Raw genomic sequence first — 27,671 nt, 5'->3', positions numbered from 1 at the left:
CCTGATGCTAAACCCCTTCAAACTGGTTTTCATCATTCGATTGAAATTGCACTCACAAAGTCACCACTGAGCTCTTAATTACCAAATCTAAAGACCGTTTCTTGTCATTCTTGACCTCTGCAGCATTTGGCAGTGTGGATCGCTCTCTTCTCCTGGGTACTGTCTTCCCTAGTTTTTCCTGACACTGCTCTTTCGGTTTTTCTCCTGTCTGACTGACCACTCTTTCTCTGTCTACTTTGCTGGAGATCATGCCCATTAACAATGCATATCTTCCATGGGCACCAAATAAACTTGTTTCCACTTATATAAAAATATAAATTAGTTTTTGACTCACTGCTTTTTAGAATAGATAACACTTCTTCTGTTCAGGTAGGTCACATGTTGAAGATGGGATCCTCTCTAGATTTCAGGCTTGCTGCACTGTTCTCTTGTTTATTTAATGTGATTTGTTTTGTAACTTTCAACTTAAAATGTAGTTTTAAAGTTTGGACTTGTCTGTAAAACCAAAAACAGTGAATGTCCTCCAAAGCTCTGACCTAAGATACCTTCTCTTTTGATTTTATATTCTCATTTACTGATTTTATCAGCTTCCACGGATTTAATTTTCTTTTCTATGAAAATGATTTCCAGATGTATATTTTCAACGTAGTCTCTCTTCTGAACTTCAATCTCCTATTACCAACTGCCTCCTACAGCTTGAATTATATGTTACATTGGCAACTTAAATGCAAGATATCCAAAACAGAATTCATCTTCTTCCCTCACTACCTGCAAACCTGCCCTTTTTCTGAACTTCCTAATTATTGTCAAGACCACCACCATATTCTCAGTCATTCAGCTCAAAACCTTGGTGTCTTCCTCAATTCCCCTCCTGCACTCACTCCACATATCCAATAAATTGCCAAGTCTTATCATGTATATCTTCCCAACATCTCTCTCCACTCCTACAGATACACTGGTTTCAAGCTGGTACAAGCTCTCATGCCTGGACTGTCCCAATGGTATTCCTGCCTCAAGTTTCTCTCCCATATTCTCCACTCAGCTGCCAAAGTAAATTTTCTAATGTGCAAGTCTGATTATCCCCCACTGAAATTCAATACAGTCCAGTCATTCCCTATAATCTTCAGGAAGCAATAGAAAGTTTTCTTTTTGCCATTTAAAACCACTCACTACCTGGTTCTACTTTTCTGGTCTTCTTATACTGTAATTCCCTCACATACTTTATGATCTGGTAATAGCTTGCCTTCTTGTTGTTCCTTATATATGATACTTCATCTCTCAACTTGGCATCTTTTCCCTGGCAGTCCACTGCATTCCAATTCTTTCTGGCCTTATCTCTGCCTCATTGCTTCCTTGAAGACTCAGAGCCAATCCTACCTTGTGCCAGAGGCCTTACTTGATTCCTTGCCTCTCCTTCCCCCTCACCTAGTACCTTCCCACAGAGGTCACCTTCCATTTCCTTTATTGACACACTGTCTTATACATACATAGTTATTTGCATGTTGTGTCCCCTATTAGGTTGTGGGCTTCCTGGAGGCAACTGTGAAGACCATCTCTTCTTGCTAGCTCTTGGTGCAGTACCTTGGACATACTTTTAAAAAATTTATTTTTGAAAAAAAATTATTTTTGACTGATCAAGGACTGCAATATGAAGATATATGCAATTATAATTTATATGCTATTGCTTGCCCTCTCAGTGGGCAGGAGGAGGGGGATGGAAAGAATTTAGACCTCAACATTTTCAAAAATATGTTAAAAATTTTTACACGTAATTGGGAAATAGTTAAAATAAACAAACATATTACAAAAAGAAAAACTTTTTAAAAGAATATACTCCCCTTTCCCCTCAAAACTATCTCCTAAACCTTCTTCTCCTTGCCATCCCAATTCTGTTGGGGTGGCCAGGAGAAATTCCTGGCACATGTAGCTTCTGAAAAAGCATAAGCAGAGGAGAGGCATGCATCCCATCTCTGGATCACAGAATAAAAACAAGGAAAAGCTGAGAAAGTGAAGTGATTCACTCCTCCAGCTCAATATCTAATAGTCTCATCAGCTCAGGATCTTTTTTCTCTTTATCTGATGTTTTCTACCCCTCATCTCTACTCCAGGATTACAGTCTCTCTCTCAGTGCTGGTTTTTAGTTATTTAACTTATTGGCTCCTAGTATCTTTGGCTACAAGAGCAGTGGCCACCATACCCACAAACTTGGAAGCTCATCTCTAATTTGGATCACTAAGCTTTGAAATACTCCCCTAAAGACTTCCTTCCAATAGACTCATTAATCATTAACTCTTTGTATCTGGATTCAATCAGTCTTTTTATATCCTAATTGCTCTATCACCTAGTCCATTTATCTCCATCTTGTTAACAAAAATAAGTATGAGAGCCTTTGTCTTATGTCTTATTAAAATCTAGGTAAACATATGTCACACAGGGTAAAGAACTGAGCTGGAAGTTAGGTGACCTGGATTCTATTCCTGGTTCTGTTTTCAATATCCATATGATCTTGAGTAAATCCTTTCCCTTTCTCTAGGTTTTACTTTTATCAATTATAAAATGAGAGGGTTACTGTAGGTCAGAAGTGCCAAACTCACTGTGGTAGGCCCATGTAGCTGAAAAACTCTCTCATTCAATTTGAACCAAATTGAAAAGTAATACAACATTAGATAATGTTAATTTGTGGTTTTCTAAGTCAGTAAGGCTTCCCCCTTTGTATGTGAGTTTGACACCCCTGCTATAGATTATTTTGAAGATTTCTTCCAACTCTAACATTCTGTGGTTCTGTGACATTATGCTGTGAAATGTAACTAAGAAGTGCTCTCAAATGTCTCTTCAAAAAGTCATAAATGATACCTTTTTTGTCTTTCATGACAGGGACATGGGGGACTACTACTACAATAGACTATTGTATAGTGTTATATAATGTTTGAGTATCAGATGATTTTTCTTAATTATTTTTTGTACACCCAAGGAAGGGTTCAGTCTGTAAGGGAGAGAAGGAAGGACTGTGATATAAAGACAAAAGATATTGATAAAACATTTTTTAAAATCTTAGTATCAGGCTATTAGTACTCATTAACACTAGAATACGTAAGAGATGTGCATTAAGGGAATTGAACTGAAAGATTTGAGGAAGAGGCTTGGGGTGGAGCCAAATTTGAGGCTGTAGTTAGAAGGAAGGCATTGGGATTGTAAGGGAAGCAAATATTCACAGATTATTTCCAGGTGTTGGAAGTGTGATGAGCTTCTCCCACCCATTGTCCAATGTTTAACTGCAAATTCTATCTAAATGAATAACTGTGTACCAAAAAGAGCATTTGTGGTCCATCATAAGAGAGGAGGGGCCCTGTACCCTTAATATGTCCCTAGGATTATTCTGTATCTAAATCACAGATTTAGAGCTGGCTGAGATTTCAGAAATCAATCATTACGTCCAGCCTCCTAATGTCATAGATGGGAAAACTGAAGCCCAAAGAAGTCAAATACTTTTTCAAGGTCACATAGATATTAAGCAGGAAAGCCAGAATTTTAACCTAAGGCCTCTAGCACTAAATCTAGTATTGTTCCCAATGTATCATCTGGCCTCCACTGACTAATTTTGTGAACATAATAGATCTATTATTTATTAAGCAATACTACACATGTCAGGCTAAGAAAGATGGCCCATACTTTCACATTTGTTGTTCAATTGTTTTTCAGTCCTGCCCAACTCTTTGTGACCCCATTTGTGGTTTTCTTGGTAAAAATATTGGAGTGTTTTTCCATTTCCTTCTCCAGCTCATTTTACAGATGAGTAAACTGAGACAAACAAGGTTAAGTGACTTGGCCAAGGTCACACATCTATCTGTTTCTGTAGCATTTGTAGCTCTGAACTCAGGTAGATGAGTCTTCCTGACTCCAGGCCTGGTACTCTAACCTTTACACCACCTAGCTGCTCATATATTTAAACAGCTAAGGATAATTATAGAAAATTCATATATATTTTTTCAAGTATGTATCTTCCCTTTTTCAGGTCTAAGTAGCCTTTCAAATTGGGTTATTTTGAAGTACTAAGAAATTTTAACATTCTAGTTAATTTTGACAGCAAATTATTATAATGATTAAACAAGCAGGTACCGAGTGCCTATTATGTGCAAATCACAGTGCTAGATGGTGAAGATACAAAAACAAACCTGAGAAATATTACCTGTTTTCAAGAAACTTGCAGTCTCTAGGTGGAGTCAATATAGAAACAGATAAGTACATATAAGATCAACTGAAAAAAAAGCAGAGATTTGTGTATGTCTTTATAACTTCTTTGTAATTGGTCCTCAAACCTCTACTTAAAGACTTCCAGTGCATGAAACTCACTACCTCTTAAGGCAGGTTATTCCTTATCTGGATAGCTCTTATTGTTGCTTATTTTTTACCCAGCCTTAATCACTGTCTGGGTGTTGCCTCAGTCAAACTGAGATGGACCTTAGCTTAAAAAGGCCAACATCTCCCACTGCATCCAGGGTCATCTCCAGTCATCCTGATCTATATCTTGCCATTGGACCCAGATGGCTCTGGAGGAGAAAGTGAGGCTGGTGGCTTTGCACAGCCCTCCCTCACTTAAATCCAGTTCACTTGTAGGTCACCTTCCTGATGTCATGGTCTTCTTCCAGAACAGGACAAACAACAAGCTCTAATTGTTAGGAAGTTTTCCCTTATAAAAATTTTAAGTTTGCCTTTGCAACTTCAACGCATGCTTCTCCCTTAGGAGGTCAAGCAAAACCATTCTAACCTTTCTTCCTTGGGACAACTCTTCAAATACTTGAAAAATGTGATCATCTCTACCCCAAATTTTTCCTTCTCTGGGTAAACATCTTTAGTTCCTTGAAATGATTCTTAAATGACATAATTCCCAATTCCTTCACCACTCAAACTGTCCTGTTAGCTAATGGATTCCCTTACAGGAAATTTCTTCTCTTTCCTCAAGCCTGCGAAATAATCCCCAGCTTCCTTCAAAATACTGCTCAGTTGCCAACTTTCTACTTGAGGTTTTTCTTCATTCCTTCCCTCACCTTTTTCAGCTCTCTCACTTGGCTTTTATTCAGTCTGTGTACATATCAGGGCACCTTCCTCCCTCCTCCCAGCCCCCTTTCAAATGTAACCTCCTTGACTTTCGACTTTTGTACAGGATCTTTATTTATTTTTGTTGTCTGTCCTTTGTTCTGGATGATACCTCCATGATACCAGGAGGTGATGCCACGACTTGTAAATGAACTGAATTTAGGTGAGGGAGGGCTGTGCAAGGTCACCACCCTCACTTTCTCCCCCAGAATCATCTGGTCCAGTGGCAAGATATAGATCAGGCCAACTAGAGATGGCCCCCATTAAGCACTTAATTTTTATTTTTGATTGAATTGAGTGGTGGTCATTCTCTCTGGAGAGCATGTCATAGCCCTAACTACCAATACGGTCTGACATAAGCACAAGAAGCGAGCACTTTCCCCTACAGAGTCAGGAGGGTTAGAAAGGACGGACCACACCCGGGTCTCAGTTAAATTGAGAGAATTATAGCCCCGCCCCTGATTCTGACCACGCCTCTCATCGCCATAGGAACAAACAAAGCTTTCAGGGTCCCACCCCCACTCTACACAAGCTCCGCCCACCAGCCTTGTCCAGCATCCAATCATCGTCTCCGGTTCTCGTCTCGCACCCCCTCCTATTTGGGAGGGGCCTCCTGGTTTCTTCCTTTTCCCCCTGCCCAGGTGTGGGGGCTCTTTTGACTTTTTAGTTCTGACTTTCCCGCCTCGACTACATCCAGCCAATCAGAGGTCTCAGCCTCTGTGCCTACCCGGAGCGGATGAAAAGTCCTAGTTCTGATTGGTCGTTCTGCCACGGGAGGTGCCCTGTAGCCACGGGCCTCCTTGCTAGGTGATCACCAGCAAGTATCTCCTCTTGTGATTGGCCAGGGTCGGGGGACGGAGCCAGGAAGATGGCTGCTCTGGTTTCTGTTGCTGCGGCATCTATGCCTTCCGTGGTGGCTTCGGGGACTTGCAGCGACTTCTCAGATCTGCGGGAGATCAAGAAGCAGCTCCTCCGGATCGCGGGGCTGAGCCGGGAACGGGGTTTGCAGCACAGTGGGAAGTGGTAAGGCCCCGGGGTCCGGGGTGGGAAGCCGGGCCTGGGCCCTGTGCTTCAGCCGCCCCTCTCCCCCACCGGCTCGGCCTTTCTCTGTTTCAGGGCTTCGGAACTGGCCTTCTCCCTGGCCCCTTTGCCTCTGTCCGAGCTGCCGCCGCCTCCACCCATCACTGAGGTAAGGACTTTTCCCCTCCCCATCCCCACCTCCGTTACAGGTGCCTGAATGATCAATGATACCTTCCCCATCTCCCCGCCCGTGAATTTACAAAACTCTTTACATACCGTGTTTCGTTGGCATCTCCTGACGTTCTTGTTAAGAAAAAAAAGGCAATAGTCCAGGTATACTGTCCCCGTTTTACAAGTGAGAAAACCGAGGCCCAGAGAAGTAAACTGAGGTAGCAGCATAAGGTGTACAGGGATCATTTAGCTCAGCCCCTTTATTTTGTGGATGAAACTGAGACCCCACGAAGTGAAGTGACTTGCCCAAAGCCATCCAGCTAGTAAATGGTAGAACTCTCATTCAAAATGGACAAGGACTGATAGGCCATTCACGCTGGGGACAAGGGATTGCCATCTACACCTTCTTCGACTTGACAGTTGGTTATCTAGTTTTCCATTCAGTGATTTTGATTGATGAGGAGCCATTTCCATTACCTCCTGAGCAGTCCATTCTACTTTGGGACATTTAGAGGTTTTTAAAGTTTTGCCTTACATTGAACGTGTATTGCCTCTCTGTAATATATATTCAGTGCTTCTAGTTCTTCCCTTTGTGGCCCAGCAAATCTAATTGCTCTTCCACTTGACAGCCTTCCATCTATTTCAATCAATTAACAAGCACTTATTATTAAGTACCTAGTATGGGGCATTTGGGGTAGTTAGGTGGCATAGTGGCTAGAGCACTGAGCTTGGAGTCAGTAAGAACAGAATTCAGATATGACCTCAGACACTAGCTGTGTGACCATGAGCAAGCCACTTAACCTCTGCCTTCATAAAACTGGAGAAGGAAATGGCAAACCACTACAGTATCTTTGCTAAGAAAACCCCATGGACAAGTTAGTTCATGGGGTCATGAAGAGACCAGACACACTGAATAGCTACAAATATGACATGTACTCTGCTACATGATGTGGATACAAATAGAAAAAAAAAAACCGTGTGTGTGTGTGTGTGTGTGTGTGTGTGTGTGTGTGTGTGTGTGTGTGTGTGTGTGTACTAAGTAAATGCAAGATTGGAAGGGCATTAGTAGTTTGGGGAAATCATGTAGGAGGTGCCTGAACTAAATCTTGAAGAGTATAATCCTATGAGATGTATGAGGAGGGTATTCCAGGTATAAGGGATGACGAAGATTTGCAAAGATTGTGCAAAGGCCCTATAGCAGTGAAACGCTTTGCTAGGTGACTGCTACTAAGTATCACTTCTTGAAAAAAAAGTTTCAGAGAGGAGGCATAGGGGGAGAATGGAATGATAGTACACTATGGTTAGAGGAATGTCAAAAGTTTGGGTCAAGGATGTGGAATACTTGTGGGTAGTAGTGAGATCCAGGGTGTAAACATCCCTGGAGAATGGAAACAGTGCTTAGAGAATTAGAAGAGCAGGTCATGGGACTTAAGATTAATGGACTGGGAAATTAGAAGGTTTGAGCAATTGTCAGCAAAAAATGTTGAAGTCTCTTAGTATAAGAGGATTTAGGAAGGAGGGGAAGACAGTGAGCCAGGTGCTGAATTCTTTGAGAAAGGGCTTGGTAGACAACAACTACTATGATTTGAATAAGGTGGAAAAATTGCAGTTGAAAGAACTTAAAAGGAGAGTTTTCCAAATGATACCTACTGAGTCAGTGGCAGCTAGGAGAAGGGTTCCAACTCTGTTTGGGAACAATGTGAATTGTGTGAATTAAGGTCCAGCCAGTTCTGGCAAGGGATGTAATATTCTTTAGAGGAAGCCAGGTTTTACTGAGAGCAAGAATATGGGATATGAGAGGAAGAGGTCCAAAAAGAAAGGAAATTTGTTTACTGCAAAAGGTGAATTCCAGAGGGCACAGTAGGAGTAGGCAGGATTGGAGTGAGAGGTGGAGTTGACAGAGTTGGAGGCAGAAGTTGGGCATAGTTTACTATTAGTAGTTGGTGATTAAGCTTGAAGACAGCTAACATGTCTCCACTAAATTTTTCCTTCTTCAGGTTCCATTAACTAACTTCGTGGCAAGTGTTCTTACTACTATAAGATATCTGCTTCCAACTTATAAAGTGCTTTTCTCATAATAATGTGGGTTGAAGAGTAAAGGTATTTTATCATACCTTTCCCATTTTGCTAAGCACATCTCCAGTCACTTCCCATCTCTAGTTTCCTTTTCTGTAAAACTAGAGACTTGGACTTTAAAACTTCTTCCCACTCTGACATCTACATTCAACTTTGAGGGAAGGCAGGGCAAGGGTTATTTATTCTCATTTTAACAGAAAAAGAATTTAGGCCCAGGGAAATTAGGCTACTTGCTAATGATTGGTTCCATAGTAAGTGTTATATTGTGATTGGATCCCAGGTATCTTGATTCCTAACCAGGTGTTTTCATTATACCATACCACTTCTTCATAGGAAAGATAAAATCCCTTTCTTCCTGGTAATTTATCTTCATTCCTATTCCTTCCAGAATAGTCTTTCTTACACGTAGATCTGTCATTTCACTCTTTTGCTCAAAAATATTCAGTGATTCCTTCAAGTAAAGTTCAAACTCCTTTGCTGGCATTCAAGACCCCCGTAATTTGGTGCCATAGTACTTTTCCAGCCATATTGATGTGTTCTGATTGAGCTAAACTAGACTACTCATGGCTCTTGAACATGTCTGTTCAGTGTACCCAGGATCTGGAATGTTTCCTATCTCTTTGTTTGCTTGTAGAATTCTTGTGTATCATTTAAAGCTCAACCAGATGTTCTTTAGGAGGCAGCATAGTGGAGAGAATGGTAGATTTGGAGTAGTAGTACAGATTCTGGCTCTGATATTTCATTATCTGTGTGTGATCTTAGGCAAGTTATTTTAACTGCTTGTGCTTCAGTGCTCTCATCTTTAAAATCAGATTTTGGACTAGATGATTTTTAAGGTCCCTTTCTGCCCTAAATCTAATCCTAATTCTTCCTAAAGTCTTTTCTGATTTCCTCCACTCCCACCAAACAATCAAGTGTCTACTACCTGTCAGGAACTGAACTTGGTGCTGGGGATTCAAAGACAAAAATTAAATAGTTCCTGCTTTGAAGGAAGTCACATTCTGTTAGAAGACACATGTAAAAACAAAATGCATGCAAAGTTATCACATGGTAACTTTCTTAGACAGGTTATAGCTGCCCAATGATCAGGAAAGGCTTAATATTGTGCTTTAGATTAACTTTGAAGGAAGCAAGAGATTCTAAGAGGCAGAGTACAGTGCAGGTTGTACAAAGGCACAGGTATGGGAGTACAGGAGATGGAACATTGCATGCCAGCAGCAGCAAGGAGACCGGTTTGGAACTTAACATGCATGAAAGAGGAGTGATACTTGATAAACTTGAAAAGACAGAATGCAACGAGATTGGGAAGAGTTTAAATGCTAAACAGAAGAGTTTGTATTTGATCCCAGAGGTAATAAGGAGCCATTAGAGCTTTTTCAGAAGGGGAGTAGCATATTCTTGTGCTGTATGTGTAGAGGGTGGACTAGAGGAGGAAGAGACTTGATTCAGGGAGACCAGTTAAGAGACTGTAGCAATAGTCAAGCTTAGAGGTGATGAGGGTCTTAAATGGAGTGGTGGCTAGGTGGATGGAAAGAAGAGGATGGATGAGAAAGTAGTTGTGGAGGTAGAATTGCTGAGACTTAGAGCTTATTGGATATCAGGGTGAGAGAGAAAGAAGGATGAGGCAGAGGAAAAAGTTGAGAGGAGACTCTTGATATTATTGTCAACCTGGATACCTAGAAGGCCTTTCATAGAAATAGATAAGACATGTTGAGTTTAAATGCCTATGAAACATTCACTTGGAAATTTTAATTAGGACCTATCTGTCTGCTCAGCTATCATAATAATGCATTAAAGATGCACTATTATGATACAAAGTTTGGTTTTTGTAACAAGTGTATACTCTAGTTATCAGTATTGGATCCTGAGGCCCCTACTAGATTTTGTTTCTTGAAGTAAGGAATCATAACTAATCTAAATTTTAAATATTACCCCCTCCATGTTACATAGTTCTTTGTGGACACAGACACACACACACACACACACACACACACACACACACGCACACACACACACACCCCCTCTTAATAAATGTTTGTTGATTAATTGATTCCCCATAGCACCCTGGAAAGGGAGATGTGCTTCATTACCTTCTAATGAAATGGAAGCAGATGATTCGATTTAGATTCTTATGAATTTGGATTAAAAACCTGAAAAAGGGAGTTTGTTGAATTAGATCTGAACTAGGTATTCTATATTTAGTTCTAGGCAATCTACATAGAAACCTGAAAAGAGAACATCCAGTAGTTAAATTAAGGAAGCCTAGGTTCTGCAATCCTAAAGCCAGAATTAGAGAAATTAGACATTTCTGTACATAATGGAACTATTTGTAAATTGATTCTTCTTTCCTAAAATAAGGTCTTAATTTTAAGTGCTTTCCCCCTACTTTTTGGTCACCTGATCACCAAGTTGTGGCACGTGATACTGATTAGTTAATATTTGTTAAGTATTGAGCCAGCATTAGGTTTATTACTATACTGATAAAGCTTCAATCTCCCATGAGGTATATTAATCTAGTGTGTTCTTTGAAACATCATGTTGTATCTGTTGTTTCCATGATGGCTCCATACTTGTTTTTTGAAAACTTCTTATGATTAAAATAACTAATATGATGATTTAAAGTTTATAAATGTTGTTCATGACTATGAGGTAGGCTGTGAAAATATTTATATTCTCATATTACAGAGAAGGAAACTGAGGCTTTTGGAGTGACTTGCCCATGGTGACACAACTAGCCAGTGTCTGACCTGGGTCTGGACTGAGGAGCCTAGACTCTGTACCATTTGATGGAATGTTTCCTTGATTTCTTGTTAAGACTGACTACTCCTTTGATCTTGTGAATTTAAACCAGAGTGAGTCTTAAAGCTTTACTGTTATTTCTCTACCTCTTAAAACAGTTTTGCTTAGGCTTTTCAGATGCATTGTTGGGAATAAAGACAGAGAAAACCCTTTCATGGGAAGTTTGGTTTTAAAAAAAAATTATAAAGTTGATTGTCTGCCAGCATATTCAAATATGAAAGAAAAGGTTGTATATGAAACCATAAACTTCCTGTCATTTTTTTTCAAGGATGTATTAGTTTCACTAAGGTAGAAATAAAACCCTCCTCATTGTGTCCATGTTGCCTTCTGAACTTTTTTTCTGTGTATTTTTGGTCAGTTATTCAGTGTTTTCCAAATGGCTCCTTATTGCCTTTGGGATCAAATACAAACTCTTCTGTTTGGCGTTTACACCCTTCCCAGTCTTGGTGCAGCTTGTCTTTTCAGGCTTGTTAAACATCGTTTCCGTTAATGCACTTTATATTCCAGACAAACTGGCCTCCTTAACTGTTGCTGACACCCAGTGTTCTATCTCCTTTCTTCCTATAGCTGTGCCTTTACTCACATCTTTCCGACTGCCCTCCCGCTGTACCTCTGCCTTTAAGAATCTCTTTCTTCCTTCAAAGCTGAGCCAAACCTCCTGTATTAGGCTTCTCTCAATCATTGGGCAGCTGTGGCTTCCCCTCCCTAGCTGGAGTCAGTGCCTATAGTTGTTTACTTCTTCTGTCATCACGACATCATTTCTTATGTCTTTTCATATTTATTTGTATTTTATTTGTTTATATTTGTCATTTCTTATGACATAATAGCAATTCTCAGTGGTCATGCATCAGAATTTAACCATTCTTCTATTTTGCAAATGGTTTCCCCTCCCCCCTCCATTTTTGTGCTCTTTTTGTAGAGGTAGGCCTTTTTTTGCCCTTATAAATAATGTCCTTAAGGTATGGTCTTTGTAGTGCAGTCCTTTACTTACATTTATTCTCTTAATTGTTTTTACCCCCTTGCCTTATTGCTATAGTTAGCATTTCTGAAACTCTTCCACTCTTAAGAGTGGACATTACCTTTGTGGGAAAGCTCATTACCTGTGTTCATATAGTCCTAGCTTTTAGTTTCAAAATTTTAAAATCATACTAAGGTGGAAATGTTTTGTGTGACTGCACATGTAAATGCTATATCAAATTACTTGCCTACTCAAAGAGCGAGTGAATGTTAAAAATTGTTCTTGCATGTAATTGGAAAAATAAGTAATTGCCAAAAAAATCATACTAAGGAAAGTTTTAGTCTTGTATTTCTTGTTGGAAGAACATTGAAACATTGTACCTTTATTGTCAAGTTAAGCAGTGAATCTCTCAGAGGTTGATAGCTGCAAGGGGAAACTTAGACATCTTGTAGGATCTTATCTGGTCCAGTTCTCTCATTTTACAGATCAATGGAGGTCCTGAAAAGTTAAGCAGCTTGCCCAGGGTCACAAATGTTTATTGACTGATGCTGACTTAGATGACTAAGGAGTTGAACCCAAGTCCAAGGACTGGAAATTCAACATATTTTTTACTATAAACTACACACGCCACTGGTGGTTGTTTTTTGTTTATTTAATATTTTTCTTTTTGCTGGAGGTGGGGAGGAAGAATGAGAGCTTGCTTTTCGTATTTTCATTTTCTAATTTTTTAAACTAAACAACTGATTAACTCTCTTTTTTTCTCTTGTAAATAAAAGCATTCAGGGACTTAAATTTGCCTTTGAGTATGGCTTTGACTGAATCCCAGAAAAATTAATAGGTTTAGTCGATGAACAAGCATTTAGTATGTTCTTACTATGCAACAGGCAATAGAAATACAAATCCAAAGTCGAAGCAGATCTTGCCCATTAAATAGCTTGTATTCTGTTGGAGAGACATAATATATTTAGAGATAAGTAAAGGTAGAGTGTATCTAGGTAAGTACAAAGTAATTTGGAGGGAGTCGGGAAATGCCTCTAGAGAGGCTACAGGTTTCAGAGAAGCTGAGGTGCAGAAGGAAATATTCTAGGTATGGCTGATAAATAGTACAAAGACATGGAGATGGAAAGTCCAATGTTATGTATAATATTTATATTGTATTTATAATGTCATCTTTAATATGTAATTTTTGTAATTTGATCTTTAACCCAGACATTAGTCAAGAAGTTATTTTTTTAGTTTCCATCTACATAGGCCTTCATATTTTTCTTATCTTCTGTGTCAGTTACCATTTTTATTGTAATAGAGAGATTAGATCTGTTATTTCAGTGACATGGAGAACTCTTGGGTGAGGTAACTCCTCTGTCGATGCAAGTCACCCTTCTCTGCAGCTACAATCTTAGATAGTTGCTGGAGCACTTAGAGATAAAGTAATTAGCTCAGGGTCACACATCCATTTTGTGTCATGTTGCAGTATTTCTAAATGTAGTGTTTATAATTTCTAAGGTTTTCTTTGGGTTCTAGAACATTCTTTTTTTGTTAATTTTGCATTCATTTGCAAAAAAGAGTTTTATTCCCTACTTTACCTATTCAGTATTCTCTATATGTGTTAAATTCAGTTTCTTTATTATTCTATAAATGTTAATTTTTCTTCTTTATTTTGTTTGTAATACTCCCATTAGTGGGGCACTTTGAAATCTCTGGCTAGCAATTGCTTTATGATTACTTGTAGAATTATCGTTCTGATTGCAATTTTTAAGCTTAAAATTTATCACAGAATCTCTGAGGAGCAAGAAATCTCTCAGAAGCCATCTAGTTTAATGCATACCTGAACCCTCTGTAATAATACCCAATATGTGGTCATTCAGCCTTCGTCTAAGGATCTTTAATGAAGAGGAATTCCCTATATATCCCAAGGTATCCTATTTCAATTTGAGATAGTTTTTGAAAATTATTGATATTTTTCAGTTTTTACATACCATCCTAATAATTCTTTCCCTTCCCCTTCTCATTGTAACATTTCTAGTAAGAAGGGGAAAATAGCAGTTCATCAGAACTATAACCAACATACTGAAAAAAGTCTAACATATTTTTGTAATGTTGCACATCCATAATCCATTTAGGGATCAGTTTTAATTGGTAGAAAGTTTTTCTTTATATCAGGGTTAATTTCACCTCTATGAAGCTTTTTTATTCATTGCTCCTACTTTTTTCCTCTGGGCCTGGAAGAACTTGTTTCATCCTATTTCCCTCAAATACTTAAAAGATGTGTATCATGGGACCCAGTTCTCTTCTCCAGGTTAAACATTTCTTTTTGCAGGTAGTAAGAAGAATTATGAATATGTTTATAATTGATTAGTAGAAAGAATGATGACGTGAAGTCAGGAGAACATAATTTGAATATCAACTCTAATCCTAGCTAGGTATTCCAGGGTCTTTAATAATGGGGATTAAATAGTACTGTACTTGTACCACCTACGTTGTAGAAGTATAGTGAGGAAAGTGCTTTGTAAACCTCAAAATGCTATAGAGATGTCAATTATTAATATTTTTAGATTATTTGCTTATACTTGGATAGCTTTTGCAGTCTACTAAGAATAGACTAAGTATCTTTATATCAGTGTGTTATTGCTATTCCTGAGAGTTGTGATTTTTTGAATTTCTCTGTGATTTTATTTTTTTATTTTTGTTTTGTTTTACCATTTATTAGCATCAACCAGTTCCCTTACATTAAAAATATGTAATTGATGTAAGAGGAGAGAAACAAAGAATCATGAGAAAGAGTGAGGTAGGAGCAGAAATTATACCTCAGTGAACACTTTTAATGGACAAAACCTTGAAGTTTATATGAATGAACTGGGTGGCAGAAATTTTCCCCCTTTTACCTACCTCCGAGGAATTTTATTTATGAATATACACTTTCAGCTTATATGGACCTCAGTTTTCCTTAATGAAAAACAGAAATATCATGCTTGTACCCTGGGCTTTCAGCAGTATCACTATATTTTAAAGCTATCTTGAAATAGTGTAAATATAATACACTATTAGTGGAATTGTGAATTGATCCAACCATTTTGAAGAGCAATCTGAAATTATACTCAAAGAGTTATAAAATTGTGTATACCCCTTGACCCAGCAATATCACTATTAGGTCTTTTTCCCAAGGTGATCAGGGAAAAAGGAAAAGAACTTTTATGTTCTGAAATATTTATAGCCATTCTCTTTGTGGTAGCAATGAACTGGAAATTGATTCCCCATCAGTTGGGGAATGGCTAAACAAGCTGTGGTTTGTGATTGTGTTGAAATACTACTGTGCTATAAGAAATGATGAGCTGATTAATTTTAGAAAAACATGGAAAGACTTCCATGAAACAATGAAGAGTGAAATGATCAAAACCAAGAGAATATTGTATACAGTAACAGCAGTATTGTTTGAAGAACAACTGTGAACAACTAAGTTATTTTGAGTATTGTAAATACTCAGATCAACAACAAAGGACCTATGAAGGGAGATGCTGTCTACTTCCAGAGAAAGAATTGATAAATAGAAGTATGTATAATATGATTTTTTATGTATATACATATCAGTGTCAAATGGTTATTTTTTTCAGGTGTGGGGTTGGGAGGGAAGGAGAAAAACTGTACAACAGAGAACAAAAGAAAATTTCACAGAAAAGCTATCCTGCTTTGAAAATAATGTGTAGTATTTATTACTTAGTTTTTCAAAAAAGTAAGCAGTGTGAAATGGAAATTCATAGTTTCATATTAAATCCTCTTTATGTTGTGTTGTGTACATGAAAGGTTTATTTTTACTTTTTGTATTTAGGTTAAAATGAATTAAATTTTTTTTAAGTGTAAATAAAAATAATTAGCTGTTATTTTGCATTTATATGGGGCTTTAATTTCAATTATATGACATTATATAATATCCCCATAAATATATAATGTCCTTTGTGAAGTGGTGTAGATTCTTATATTCATTTTTTTTTAAGTATGTTGTTTTATTCATAAAATGTTGGGAGACTTTCTCTTTTTTAAAGTGGGTCTGAGAGTTTTTAAAACAGATGAACTGTAATTTAATATTATGGTTCCTGGTTTCTCTTAGTAGCCCTGTAAACTCTCTGGTAGCCTTTCATGTTTCATAATTATTCTTTCCCCATATCTTTATGAGAGGCAGGTTTTAGGGAATTGGATTATGTAGTACTGGATGAGGATAGAAGTGTCTTATTTGAAACTTGGTTGCCATTTTAAAAGTAAATCTTTTTTTTTGTGCATTTATTGTCTCATTTGAGGATATTAAAATAAATTAATAGGTACCTTCTTTAGTAATTAATTCCTGCCTTAGCTGTTTATTAATAGCTAGATGAAAATTGAAAATTTCAGTCGTTGGGGTATTGTCAAATAACTGTGTGTTTGTGATTGAATAAATTTCCATCATATTATTACTCCTGAATTAATATAATTTAACCTTGAACAGTGACATTTGGGGTAATTGTTTTAACACTCTTTCTTCCCTTCTTTATTAAGCAACTAAGGATAATTAAATAGTTTTTCTAAGGCCTTCGTTATCAATAAGCAGCAGAGCCAAGATCTGGGAGTTCCATAAGATACTGCCTATATCCAGATTTTCAGTCTTTTCTAGGTCCATATTTCTGGATTTATGTCAGCATCAATGATGACTCTGACAGTTTAGATATATAGGAGATTTTTCCAGAATTTCATTGCTCTCATTGTAAATTTTCAACATGAATAAAGAAATGGTAGGTAGAAGATTCATGATCATTGTTGTAGTAGGAAATAAAAGTCAACAAGGAAAATAGGTATTTCTTCAGTTTTGAAATTCATGAATGAATTGCCTAGAATCTCATTGCTTTCTTCCTATTACCTGTGTTTTTCTTCTCTCTCCTTTTCCTTTTCCCCCTCAGGAAGAAAAAAAACCAACCTCTCCAAATTTTCTTTTCTAGGAGGATGCACAAGATTTGGATGCTTACACTCTGGCCAAGGCCTATTTTGATGTAAAAGAATATGATCGGGCAGCTCATTTCCTTCGTGGCTGCAAGAGTCAGAAAGCGTATTTCCTGTATATGTATTCCAGATACCTGGTGAGAACCATTTCCAGATATGAATGAAACATTTATTAAATGCTTATTATATGCAAAGCTCTAAGTGCTGGGGATATGGACAGAAAAGCAAGACCATCCATATCTTAAGAATCTTATGTTCTATTCGAGTAGATAACACATAGGGAAGATTTCAGTTGCTAGTCAGATGGAAGAGTCCCATGGTCCTTAGGATGCAACAGCAAAACAGATATTAGTGCCTCTTCTTCAATGACATTTCTGCTACAAAAAATTATATCAGCTTCTAATGTTGAATCATTTGACGGTGCCAAGGACTTTGGTAGCAAGAAGTTTTCTGGGTCTTTAGTAGCTGTAGCACCTATAGGAGCAGATATAGCTTCAGGACCTTAATGCCATTTTCCTACTGGGCACCAAAAAAAAAAGTGTTTTCCTTTGCTGATGTAGCAGGATCTGGGGTCATTTATACTCACTTGTGGGTCAACTCATCCTGCTAATGATTCATTCCTATATTTAATTTTATCATCTTGAACTTTAAAGTAACCCAGAGAGATGTTTGAATATTTTCTTGCTAATAAAATTGCAACATATTTCTCTCATTAATTTATCAACTAACTTAAGCCCCTATCCTAGTTCATTAAATACTGTTTATTTAATAAACTGAAGGAATTTCCTTTCCCAATGGTAGTTACAAATAACTCTCTATACTGCATCCCTTAGTTTCTTAGGATTGAATAAATGTTAAAGTTAGGGAATATATCATTTATTAATGATAAAATCTCTAATAAAACAGACAATTATTTACAATATTTTAGTTGGGAGAGAGCACAGCCAGAATAATCTTTTAGTTTGATGGCAAATGATTTGTTTTCGCTTCTGGAAACACAGTTCTACCATTTAGTTCATTCAAAATACTAATTAATGTCTCTAAAGAATTCTCTTCATATTTCCTCTCAAGATAAGAGTTAAATTCGTCCTCAGGAAAAAGTTACTTTAATTCTTTTTATTTATTTTCAGCCATCATAGTTCCCTGGAGAATGCACTATAAACTCTTGAGTTCCTTACAGACTTTCCACAAAACTATTTTTTACAGTGTTTCCTCATAAATTAACAGTTAAGACAGTTCTAACAAGAAAGAAGTTTCTCTTTACTTTCTTTTTGTATTTCTTCTCCTGAATTCCTCATAGATCAAAATTGAAACCAAATTGTCCTTTATTCCATATGGAGAAACACCTCATAGAATGACAGTTATCACACAACTATAACTTCAACCTGCCCTTTCCTCAACATCCCATTTGGCTCTTAAAGATATAGTAACAATGGTCTTTATGGGAGAGTCTAGGAAGCTAGGTTTTACTCTTAAATTGTGGTATTAATAGGTATAGCAAAGAGCTGCTTATTGAAATAGCTTCCTAAATATCCCACTAGAGTGATGAAAGAAACTTAGAAATATTTCTGTTGGGAAACAGCTTGTTTGTCATATATTTCAAGTTATGGAAGATGCTTAATGCTTAAGAGTTGTTGTTGTATACTATAATATAGGTAGCCTGGCCTATCTTGATCTAAAACTTCAGTTGGTATATTTTGTTTCAAAGCTCTTAAAATAGGTTGAAGGTACTTTGTCCATGTTTCTTGGATTTCTGGAGCTATGATGGACCCTTTTAGGGCTCCCTCCACCCCCTGGGATAACAGTGTGCTCTCAAAATTGCCTGATGTATATCAATAAAGATGTGAACCATGAAAGAGTACCTTTTGACCAGCTCACCAAAATTATGAGTTTTGAATATTATTAAAAAACTAATTTGAAAAATTGTACTTCACTTACAGACTTTACAGTTTTCTTTCTAAATGCCCTATTCAAAATGACTTCAAGATACTAAAAGTGTTTTAGACAAGCAGCTATATAAAGAGAAGCAACATCTGCTGAAATATGGAAGATGTACTCTTTGGAGGGCAAATAACATCATCAAAACTTTAGAGAGGGATGAAATGAGACAAATATATGTATTGACCAGTTGTAAATACTGTTTTGTGTGGACAAAGGGTCTTAGGAAAAGTTTGAAAATGTAGACTAGTTTTTTTATTGTTACAAACAGGTTTTAGAATGAATAATGAAAAACCTACTTTTTGATTTTCCTTTACAGTCTGGAGAAAAGAAGAAGGATGATGAAACAGTTGACAGTTTGGGTATGAAGTTCTTCTTACCTTTTGGAAAGAAATCACTAGCAAACTGGTGTGTGTATTAAGGTGTGATTGTTGGACTATGTAGGAGCTGAATAGCCACCAAACTAAGATAACTTGAAGGTTGACTGGCTCCTTTCACCCATTATTTCTTAGATGTACTAAGCAACTCTGAATTCTTCACTTCATGCCATAGGGAGTAATTAAACCTAAGACAATAAAGCAAAAGTAGTTTGATCCTCAGAGATTTCATTCTGTTGATAGGCCCCTTGGAGAAAGGACAGGTGAAGAATGAAGCCCTCAGAGAGCTAAGAGTTGAACTCAGCAAAAAGCACCAGGCACGAGAGCTTGATGGCTTTGGCCTTTATCTGTAAGTCTGGATAATCTTCGGAGTTGTTTGTTTTTTCTTGAGTTGAAGGTGAACACTATAGCAGGGCACCAGAGCATTGATGAAAGAACATTGGGACAGAAATCTGAAGACTTGGGATTGAGTCCATGTTCTTTCTCTTATTGGCTGTGTGATATTTAGCAAGTTATTTAATTTTTAGGAGCCTCAATTTCTACATCTGTCTAATGAAACCAGTTATACTTGCACTGATGACCATGTGACTTTTTTTGTAAGTAAAGCTCTTTGTAAAACATAAAGAGCTGTATGATAATCACAGGTGTTTATGTAGTACTCTTAAGATTTGCAAAGTATTTTATAAATACTATCTCATTTTTTATCCTCACAACAACTCTGGGAAGTAGAGGCTATTATTATCCCCATTTTACAGATGAGAAAACTGAGGCAGATGAGATTAAGTCCCTTGCCCAGAGTCACAGCTGATAAGTGTCTGCGACTGGGTTTGAACTAGCATCTGCCTGCACTCTGTCACTTGAGTGATAGTTGATATGAAGTCTTGATTCCTGCTTTGTGCTTCCTGATGATTTTCTCACCTCTTAGGTATGGGGTGGTGCTTCGGAAGCTGGACTTGGTAAAAGAGGCCATTGATGTTTTTGTGGAAGCCACTCACATTTTACCTTTACACTGGGGAGCCTGGCTGGAACTGTGTAACCTGATCACAGACAAAGAGATGGTAAGTTGAGGAAGGAGCTATAAAAAATCTTTCTTGTGCAGTTTCCATCCTGTGAATTAATGGAAATATTCAATAATATTTATATATTATATTATATACATATATAATATATAATAATAATATATTATATATGATATAATATCAACCTTTCAATTGTTAAGGGAATTTTGCTGTCTAATATAGTTGGCTCTTATATATATTTTTTTGAGTTGTTTTGCTAATATGGAAATTTAATCTTAAAGTTAAAGATCACTGGCTAGTTAGTGATTGATCCTCTGTGGCTACTATTGTTTCATGGTTAATACTGGTTTGGTATTAAAATTTGGTTGGAAAATTCTTTCTGCTGCATCTTAACTTTGTTGTTTTCCAATGGCACTGTCTAACTTTGAACATAATCTAGCAGTTCAGTTCCATTGCTGCCCTTATAAATTTAGGAATATTTTTTCTGACCTTAAGAATTGAATTAAATGAGTTTAGATGTTTCTCCAGGGTTTCTTTTGTAAGTTCCATGAAAATTTGACAATTTCTTTGATGCTGATGTCTTTAGCACTTTTCAGCTGGGCCATCTTTAGAGTTTGTTTCTATTTTTTTAGATATTATTAATATCTATTAAAAGAGACTAACAACAAATATCTCCTTTTTGGCATATTTAAAGGGCCAAGAGCTGTTGTGTCTTCTTTCCTCCTCTGGTCTCTCCTTCCCCACTCCCACAATGAAGATGCTGCCTGATAACTTCCAAATCTGCATCTTTTCTTTCTGTCCTCTCACTCAAGATTCAGTCACTTGGCTCTCTCTACTGACCTTTTCCATGTAGATATTTTGTGGTTACCTCAAGCTCAATATTTCCAACACTAGACTCTTCCTCTTTCTTTGCAAATAAGCTTCACCTTCCAACCTCCCTTTTTCTGGCAGTGGTACCATCATATTTTGACTTCTCTTTCTCCTTTCCCCCCCTTTTAAGGAAAACTAAATGCTTCTGTGTCGCTTGTGGAGCTCCTTATAATCTCTCTCTCTTTCTCTCTGTGTCTCTTCCTCCCTCCCTCCACACACTATATATTTATATATTTTTATATATATATATATATATATATACACACACACACACACACACACACACATATATATGTATGTATAAACACACACACACACACACACACACACACACACACACACACAGACTATTTCTCCCTCTTCCATGCATGCACCCTCCAGTCCTTTCAGTGCCATTTCTTCACTGTACCCTTCACACTCAAGATTCATTTCCTCCTATCTGTTTTTTCACTGTGCTAACCTTTTCTTCCCTCTTGTCTATCTATACGATAGCCATTCTTCAAAGCCCTTCTCAAATTCTACCTACTTCTGAAGCCTTCCCTAATTTGACTCTTCTCTGAATTCCTTACTATAAAACTTCTAGTCCAAATGCTGTTATGCTGTTTTCTGTTAATCATTATTATTCTCTATCCTTTAATTTTGTTTCTTAAATTAGAGTTTAAAATATTGAAGTTGGGCATCTTGCCTTTTCTTTTGCTTGATACAAAGCTGAGCCCACAGTAGATACCTAGTAAATTGCTAGTCAGTTGGTTAATGTTGGGGAAGGGAATTAGGGACTTAAATTAGCCAATTTGTAAATATATCCTTTCTTTGGATCTTAATTGCTGCCAGCTGAAGTTCCTGTCCTTGCCTGACACCTGGATGAAGGAATTTTTTTTGGCTCATATATATACAGAGTTGCAGCTGATAGAGGAAGCCTTACAGAAGTACCAGTCTCTCATTGATGTGGGCTTTTCTAAGAGCACATACATCATTTCCCAGATTGCAGTTGCCTATCACAATATCAGAGGTAAGTGAGACAGGGTATCGAAATGCCATCCAGCCACCAGAGAAGTACCTTTAATACTTACTGACCTCTCTTTATTGTGCAGATATTGACAAAGCCCTCTCTATTTTCAACGAATTAAGGAAGCAAGACCCCTACAGGATTGAAAACATGGACACATTCTCCAATTTGCTCTATGTTAGGGTGAGCTATTCTTCCCTTTGGCATTATTAAATAACACTGATTCAGTAATCTATTGGGTATGGGTGTCATCCAGCTGAATTAATAACTTTTTCTTTAGTTAATTTTTGTTTGGGTGAAGTTTTGGGGATTCCTTTTTCCATTGTCTAATTTACTTTTTCTCTTCCTTCAGAGCATGAAACCTGAACTGAGCTATCTGGCTCACAATCTATGTGAAATTGACAAATATCGGGTAGAGACCTGCTGTGTAATAGGTAAGCGCTGTAATTGGAGTGCTGGGAGTAGGTGGGAAAAAATATTACAGAAGTGACTCCTTGGGACGGAGATGTTAACAAAGTAGAAAGTTAGTGCATAGGATGGGTCAGGTTGATCTAATTTTTTTTTCTGCCTGGTAACATTATTAACTTTCATATGAAGGGGTGTTCCTGCTAAAGTGGTAACCATCCAAAGTCTTGATTTCATGTTGGAACCTCCTTTTCCCTTGAGACCATTCTTAAAAAAGTATTAGATACATTTCTGAAGCTCTTGGTATCAGGACAGTATAAACAGACTGAAGAGAGCTCACCAAATGGAGTAACCCTAGTAATGAGGACAGGACTTATGAAATAAAATGGGGGTGGGGGACAGCTTTGACCAGATTCACAAGAGGAATGATTACATTGCTGATTTTAGGACAAGAGAATGGACCTGAGATATCTTTGTTCCTTTTTCTGACCCTTTGGAAAAATTAGTTGTGAAACTTATAGCTAAATTGTTTTTTTATTAAGAGAGAAATATTTAAAACATTCAGAAAGGTGCTTGATGAAGTTGGGAGAGCTGGTTTCAGAGTCAGAAAGTTCCCATCTCTAACAACTCTACCCACTTTGTAACCTACTGAAAGTCACTTATTAATTTCTTAGTGCCCCAGGGCTGCCACTGATCTGCACTGGTTGAGGATGTTTTCTCACAAGGCATTCCCTATACCAGTAAAATCATGTGTACTGACCAAAAAACAAATATGGTCTTCAACTTAACCATTTAAACAATTCAGCATGGGCAGAACAAAACTTTTTCAGTAAGTGTAACATAAAAATAGTTTATTTTTCTAATATAAGTAGATAATGGAGTGTGATAGAGAGGGAAAAAAGGGACTGAGATTTTGAAGAGAAAAGAAGTGAAGAGAGACTTGGAGAGAGAGAAACTGTCATCCATATTTGCCTGACCCCACTTCCCACAGCACTCCTTTCCTTGCTGGCATCTGTTCCCAAGGCATTGGCCTACATTGGCTTCTTTTCTACAGCTTTAACTTTTTGCCCCCTCTACCACTAACCAACATCCCTGGTCCATCCAGATTCCCTGAGGTACCCTGAGGTCTTTCAGTTGTGTCTCCTGCTTCCCACTCCTACGCTGCCACTGTCTGGCTCTCCAGTCTGGCTTACCCACAGTTGACATTCCCACTATCTATCTTCTTGCCTGCGTGGACATCTGGGGCTCTGTCCCTAGTCTTCTGCCTATCTTGTCTCACCACCAAAGTCTTCTTTAAACACTGTCTCAAGATGTTTTTTTTTTTCCATAGGATACAAGACCCTATACCTTGCTATAGGAATTTTTCTAGATTTGCATGAAATTGTTTTTGTTAATTTTAACTGCATAACATAGAGATAGCAGCTTTGCAGATACTTAATTTTAGGAAACTTGCCCTTAGTGATGTGAAATAGACAAAATGCTGGTTTTGTCTTCAGCTAGATTCTTTCGATCCCAGGGAATTTCTTTTGTGACCATCTAGCTTTTCTTGTTTTCTTGTTCTTCGCAGGTAATTATTACAGCTTACGTTCCCAGCATGAGAAAGCAGCCCTTTATTTCCAGAGAGCCCTAAAATTAAATCCCCGATATCTTGGCGCCTGGACCCTCATGGGACATGAATACATGGAAATGAAGAATACATCTGCAGCTATCCAAGCTTACAGGTCAGTGTCTGTGTCTGTGTCTGTGTATCTGTGTGTGTCTGTGTGTCTGTGTGTGTGTCTGTGTGTGTGCGCGCGTGTGTACACATGCCACATACTGGGGTGAGGCCATGTCGCATTAGGCAAACAAGTATCAGCATTGTTCTGACCTACCCTCACATGTATAACAATACATTTCCATTCCTCAGACATGCTATTGAGGTAAACAAGAGAGACTACAGAGCCTGGTATGGCCTTGGACAAACCTATGAAATTCTTAAGATGCCATTTTACTGCCTTTATTACTATCGACGGGCCCACCAGCTGCGGTAAGTCTGACCACTTTGGTGTGGGACAACTTCATGCTTAATCAGGGCTAATCAGTGTCAACTGATTAGTTGCTCAAGGAATCAGAATGAATAGCTTAACTTAGATAAAATCTTTAATACTCCTTTGGGTCATGTAAAGTTTTTCTTTTGGGGAACTCCATTAATAAGTTTTGTAGCATAGTTGCATAGGACATTGAAGAGCACTGGGATACCTTAATTTGGGATGGTGGCAGTGGTTGGACAGAAGTTGCAAATAGCTGCTGACAGCGGTCTCCCTTATGTCATAGGCCCAATGATTCCCGTATGCTGGTGGCCCTAGGAGAATGTTATGAGAAACTCAATCAGCTCGTGGAAGCCAAAAAGGTGCCTGGGATTGGGTATTAGGGCATTGCATGACAGTTTTGCAATTTAGTGAACATTGGTCGGTCTGTTTCTGACTTCATTTGGTGTTGATCTGATACACACACTAGTCTCAAGCAGGTTGTATGCTGGGCTCTATACCTTGTCTGCTCATGTGCAATTCCCTGTACGGTGTCTGTCAGGTAGGGCAGGGCCAGAAGCCACAATCTGTGGAAGGCTGTCTGTGGCCAGGTACCTGCCACCTGAGCTTTGTGGGCATATGCAAGTGTTCTTCTGCACTCTGAGCACGCCTGAGTTCCTACAGGGTTTGCTGAAGCCTGAGCCTCAAGGTAATTGTCTGCTTGTTGGTAGGCGTGGGGTGGCTCCAGTAACCACTTTGTCCCTTTGGCAGTGTTATTGGAGAGCTTACGCTGTGGGAGATGTGGAGAAAATGGCTCTCGTGAAACTAGCAAAGTGAGTAAAAAAAGACCAAACATTCTTAAGCGTTTCAGCCCCATACACTCTGGGAGTGTCTGGGAATGATCTTAAAAGGGAACTAAAGATGTAGGACTTGTGAGAAGTCAAGAAATGTGATTTTCCCTTAGGTAAATTAGGGCCCATCATTATACTATGAAGAAGTTCTATTAGGTGAGGTACTAAGAATGAACTAAAGGAAACTTATGAGCAGTGCATTGCTATGGTAGAAGGAGGAAATTAATCGTATATTCAGCAAGACAAAGAGTTAGGAAAGCTCTTTTGTCCTGGCCCATCTTTGTCCTTGGCTACGGCCAGGACAACTTAGAAACAAACCAGTTGTAACCAGTTGATACATGGTTTGTTTTTTTTAAAGATGATCTGATCCCTTCTAGCTCCCTTCCTGGGTTCCTGAAAAAATAAGTTATTTGATTTCCTCTAAAACTGACCCTCCCAGCCCTTCTCATATTTATAACAAAGTAAGGATACTTTTAATGGTGGTGATTATTAAACAGAGGTTACTACTAATACCATGGGTTGTTTATGTTTAATTTTTTACTTTCATGTAGTCCAGTTTATTTTAAACTCTGGGCCTGTATTGTTACGTTGCCTTGGTTCAGAAGTCTGTTTATGCTTACAGTCCATTTCTTTCAGACTCCATGAACAGTTGACTGAATCAGAACAAGCAGCTCAGTGCTACATCAAATACATCCAGGATATCTATTCATGTGGGGTATGTGTCAGAGGCAAGGGAGTTAAGTTAGTGCATCCATCACTGTCACCTCAGTCATTTCTGTTCTTTTCCTTTTTAGGAAATAGTGGAACACTTGGAGGTGAGCACTGCTTTCCGATATCTGGCTCAGTACTACTTTAAATGCAAACTCTGGGATGAAGCCTCAGCCTGTGCACAGAAATGTTGTTCATTTAATGATGTGAGTGTCAGTTTTCAGTCAAGATTTCTGATTTGAACATAGAATATCTTTCAAGGGAGGGGGTTGTCAGGCGGAGGGATATCTTTAAAGTATATAGTTTAAAAAAATATTAACCTAACTTTTTTGTAATTTGGGATACATTTTCTGTTTCAGACTCGAGAAGAAGGCAAAGCCCTACTTAGACAGATCTTACAGCTTCGGAATCAAGGAGAGACTTCCACGGCTGAGATATCCGCTCCCTTTTTTCTACCTGCATCACTGTCTGCTAACAACACTCCTACACGCAGGGTGTCTCCACTCAACCTCTCTTCAGTCACACCATAGACTTTCTATGATGGATTGTCAGTCCCCTATTAAGTCCTGACTCATAGACAGAAGTTGGATCTGTTCTTCAAGGACCTTATTTCTTTCAGTTTCTGCATTTGAAGACCACTGCTTGAGGATTATATAGGGTCAGTGCTCCAGCTGCAGGCTGATTGAATCCTGTCTGAAGAAGACATTCTCTTATTTGCTACAGTTAAAGCAGCTGGACTCTTTAGAGCACTTTTCTCTCCCTCTTGACTCAGAGACTAGCTGCAGTTTTTAGTCCTTTCCCAACCAAAATATTTTTAAAAACAACCCCTTTATGGCACTTTAGCAGGTGATGCTCTAAGAGCCTAGTTCCTTTGCTGCTTGGTGAGATCGTCCTTCTGAAGGCAGGCAGCCCTCCTACTGAAAGCTCTGCTTTCAGCACCTATGGGATGCTGTTGGGATGAGTCCAGTTATTGCAGTTAAATACTCAGAGGCAAGGTTGACAGTAGCTTGCTGAAACCACTTTCAGTCTAGGAGAGCAAAGAGCAAACTGTTGATGCTGTGTAGAGAGGGAGATGAAGCCTGGACAGGCCCTTGGTTTCAGCTCCGAGGTATGGGGAAGAAAGATCAAGCTGTCTTACTCAATGAACAGTATTCATTATGTTCCTGTTTAGAACAGTGTATGTCTCACAAGTGGCTCTCTAACTTGTCATGGAGGAGAGGGAGAGCCTGGGCAGAAGACTCGTATCTGAAGAGCCAGTCTGTTTTAATAAAAATATTTTTTTAATCTAATTTCCTGCATTTATTTTTCCAAAATTCAATCAGGGTGATGGAACCATCCGTTAACTAGTATTTCAATGCATTTTATATTAACCACTGCTTTGAAAAACTACCATCTCCACTGAAGAAACCTT

At 38.1% G+C, this 27,671-nt stretch overlaps 1 protein-coding gene across 1 annotated transcript; it reads left to right on the top strand.

Moving 5' to 3' along the window:
* Positions 1-5,926: 5,926 nt before the first annotated feature.
* On the top strand, positions 5,927-27,549 carry CDC23 (cell division cycle 23). Its single transcript, XM_072630392.1, has 16 exons — positions 5,927-6,117; positions 6,211-6,283; positions 17,080-17,217; positions 19,338-19,380; positions 19,639-19,744; positions 20,321-20,453; positions 22,116-22,293; positions 22,376-22,473; positions 22,643-22,724; positions 24,263-24,416; positions 24,602-24,721; positions 25,009-25,084; positions 25,473-25,534; positions 26,189-26,267; positions 26,347-26,466; positions 26,620-27,549. The coding sequence occupies exons 1-16, from the start codon at positions 5,963-5,965 to the stop codon at positions 26,788-26,790; spliced, it is 1,788 nt and encodes a 595-aa protein (XP_072486493.1). The 5' UTR covers positions 5,927-5,962; the 3' UTR covers positions 26,791-27,549.
* The last annotated feature ends 122 nt before the right edge of the window (positions 27,550-27,671 follow it).

Source organism: Notamacropus eugenii, chromosome 1, assembly GCF_028372415.1.
Source record: "Notamacropus eugenii isolate mMacEug1 chromosome 1, mMacEug1.pri_v2, whole genome shotgun sequence".
Lineage (NCBI taxonomy): Eukaryota > Metazoa > Chordata > Mammalia > Diprotodontia > Macropodidae > Notamacropus > Notamacropus eugenii.
This window is presented reverse-complemented; position numbering and strand designations above follow the sequence as displayed.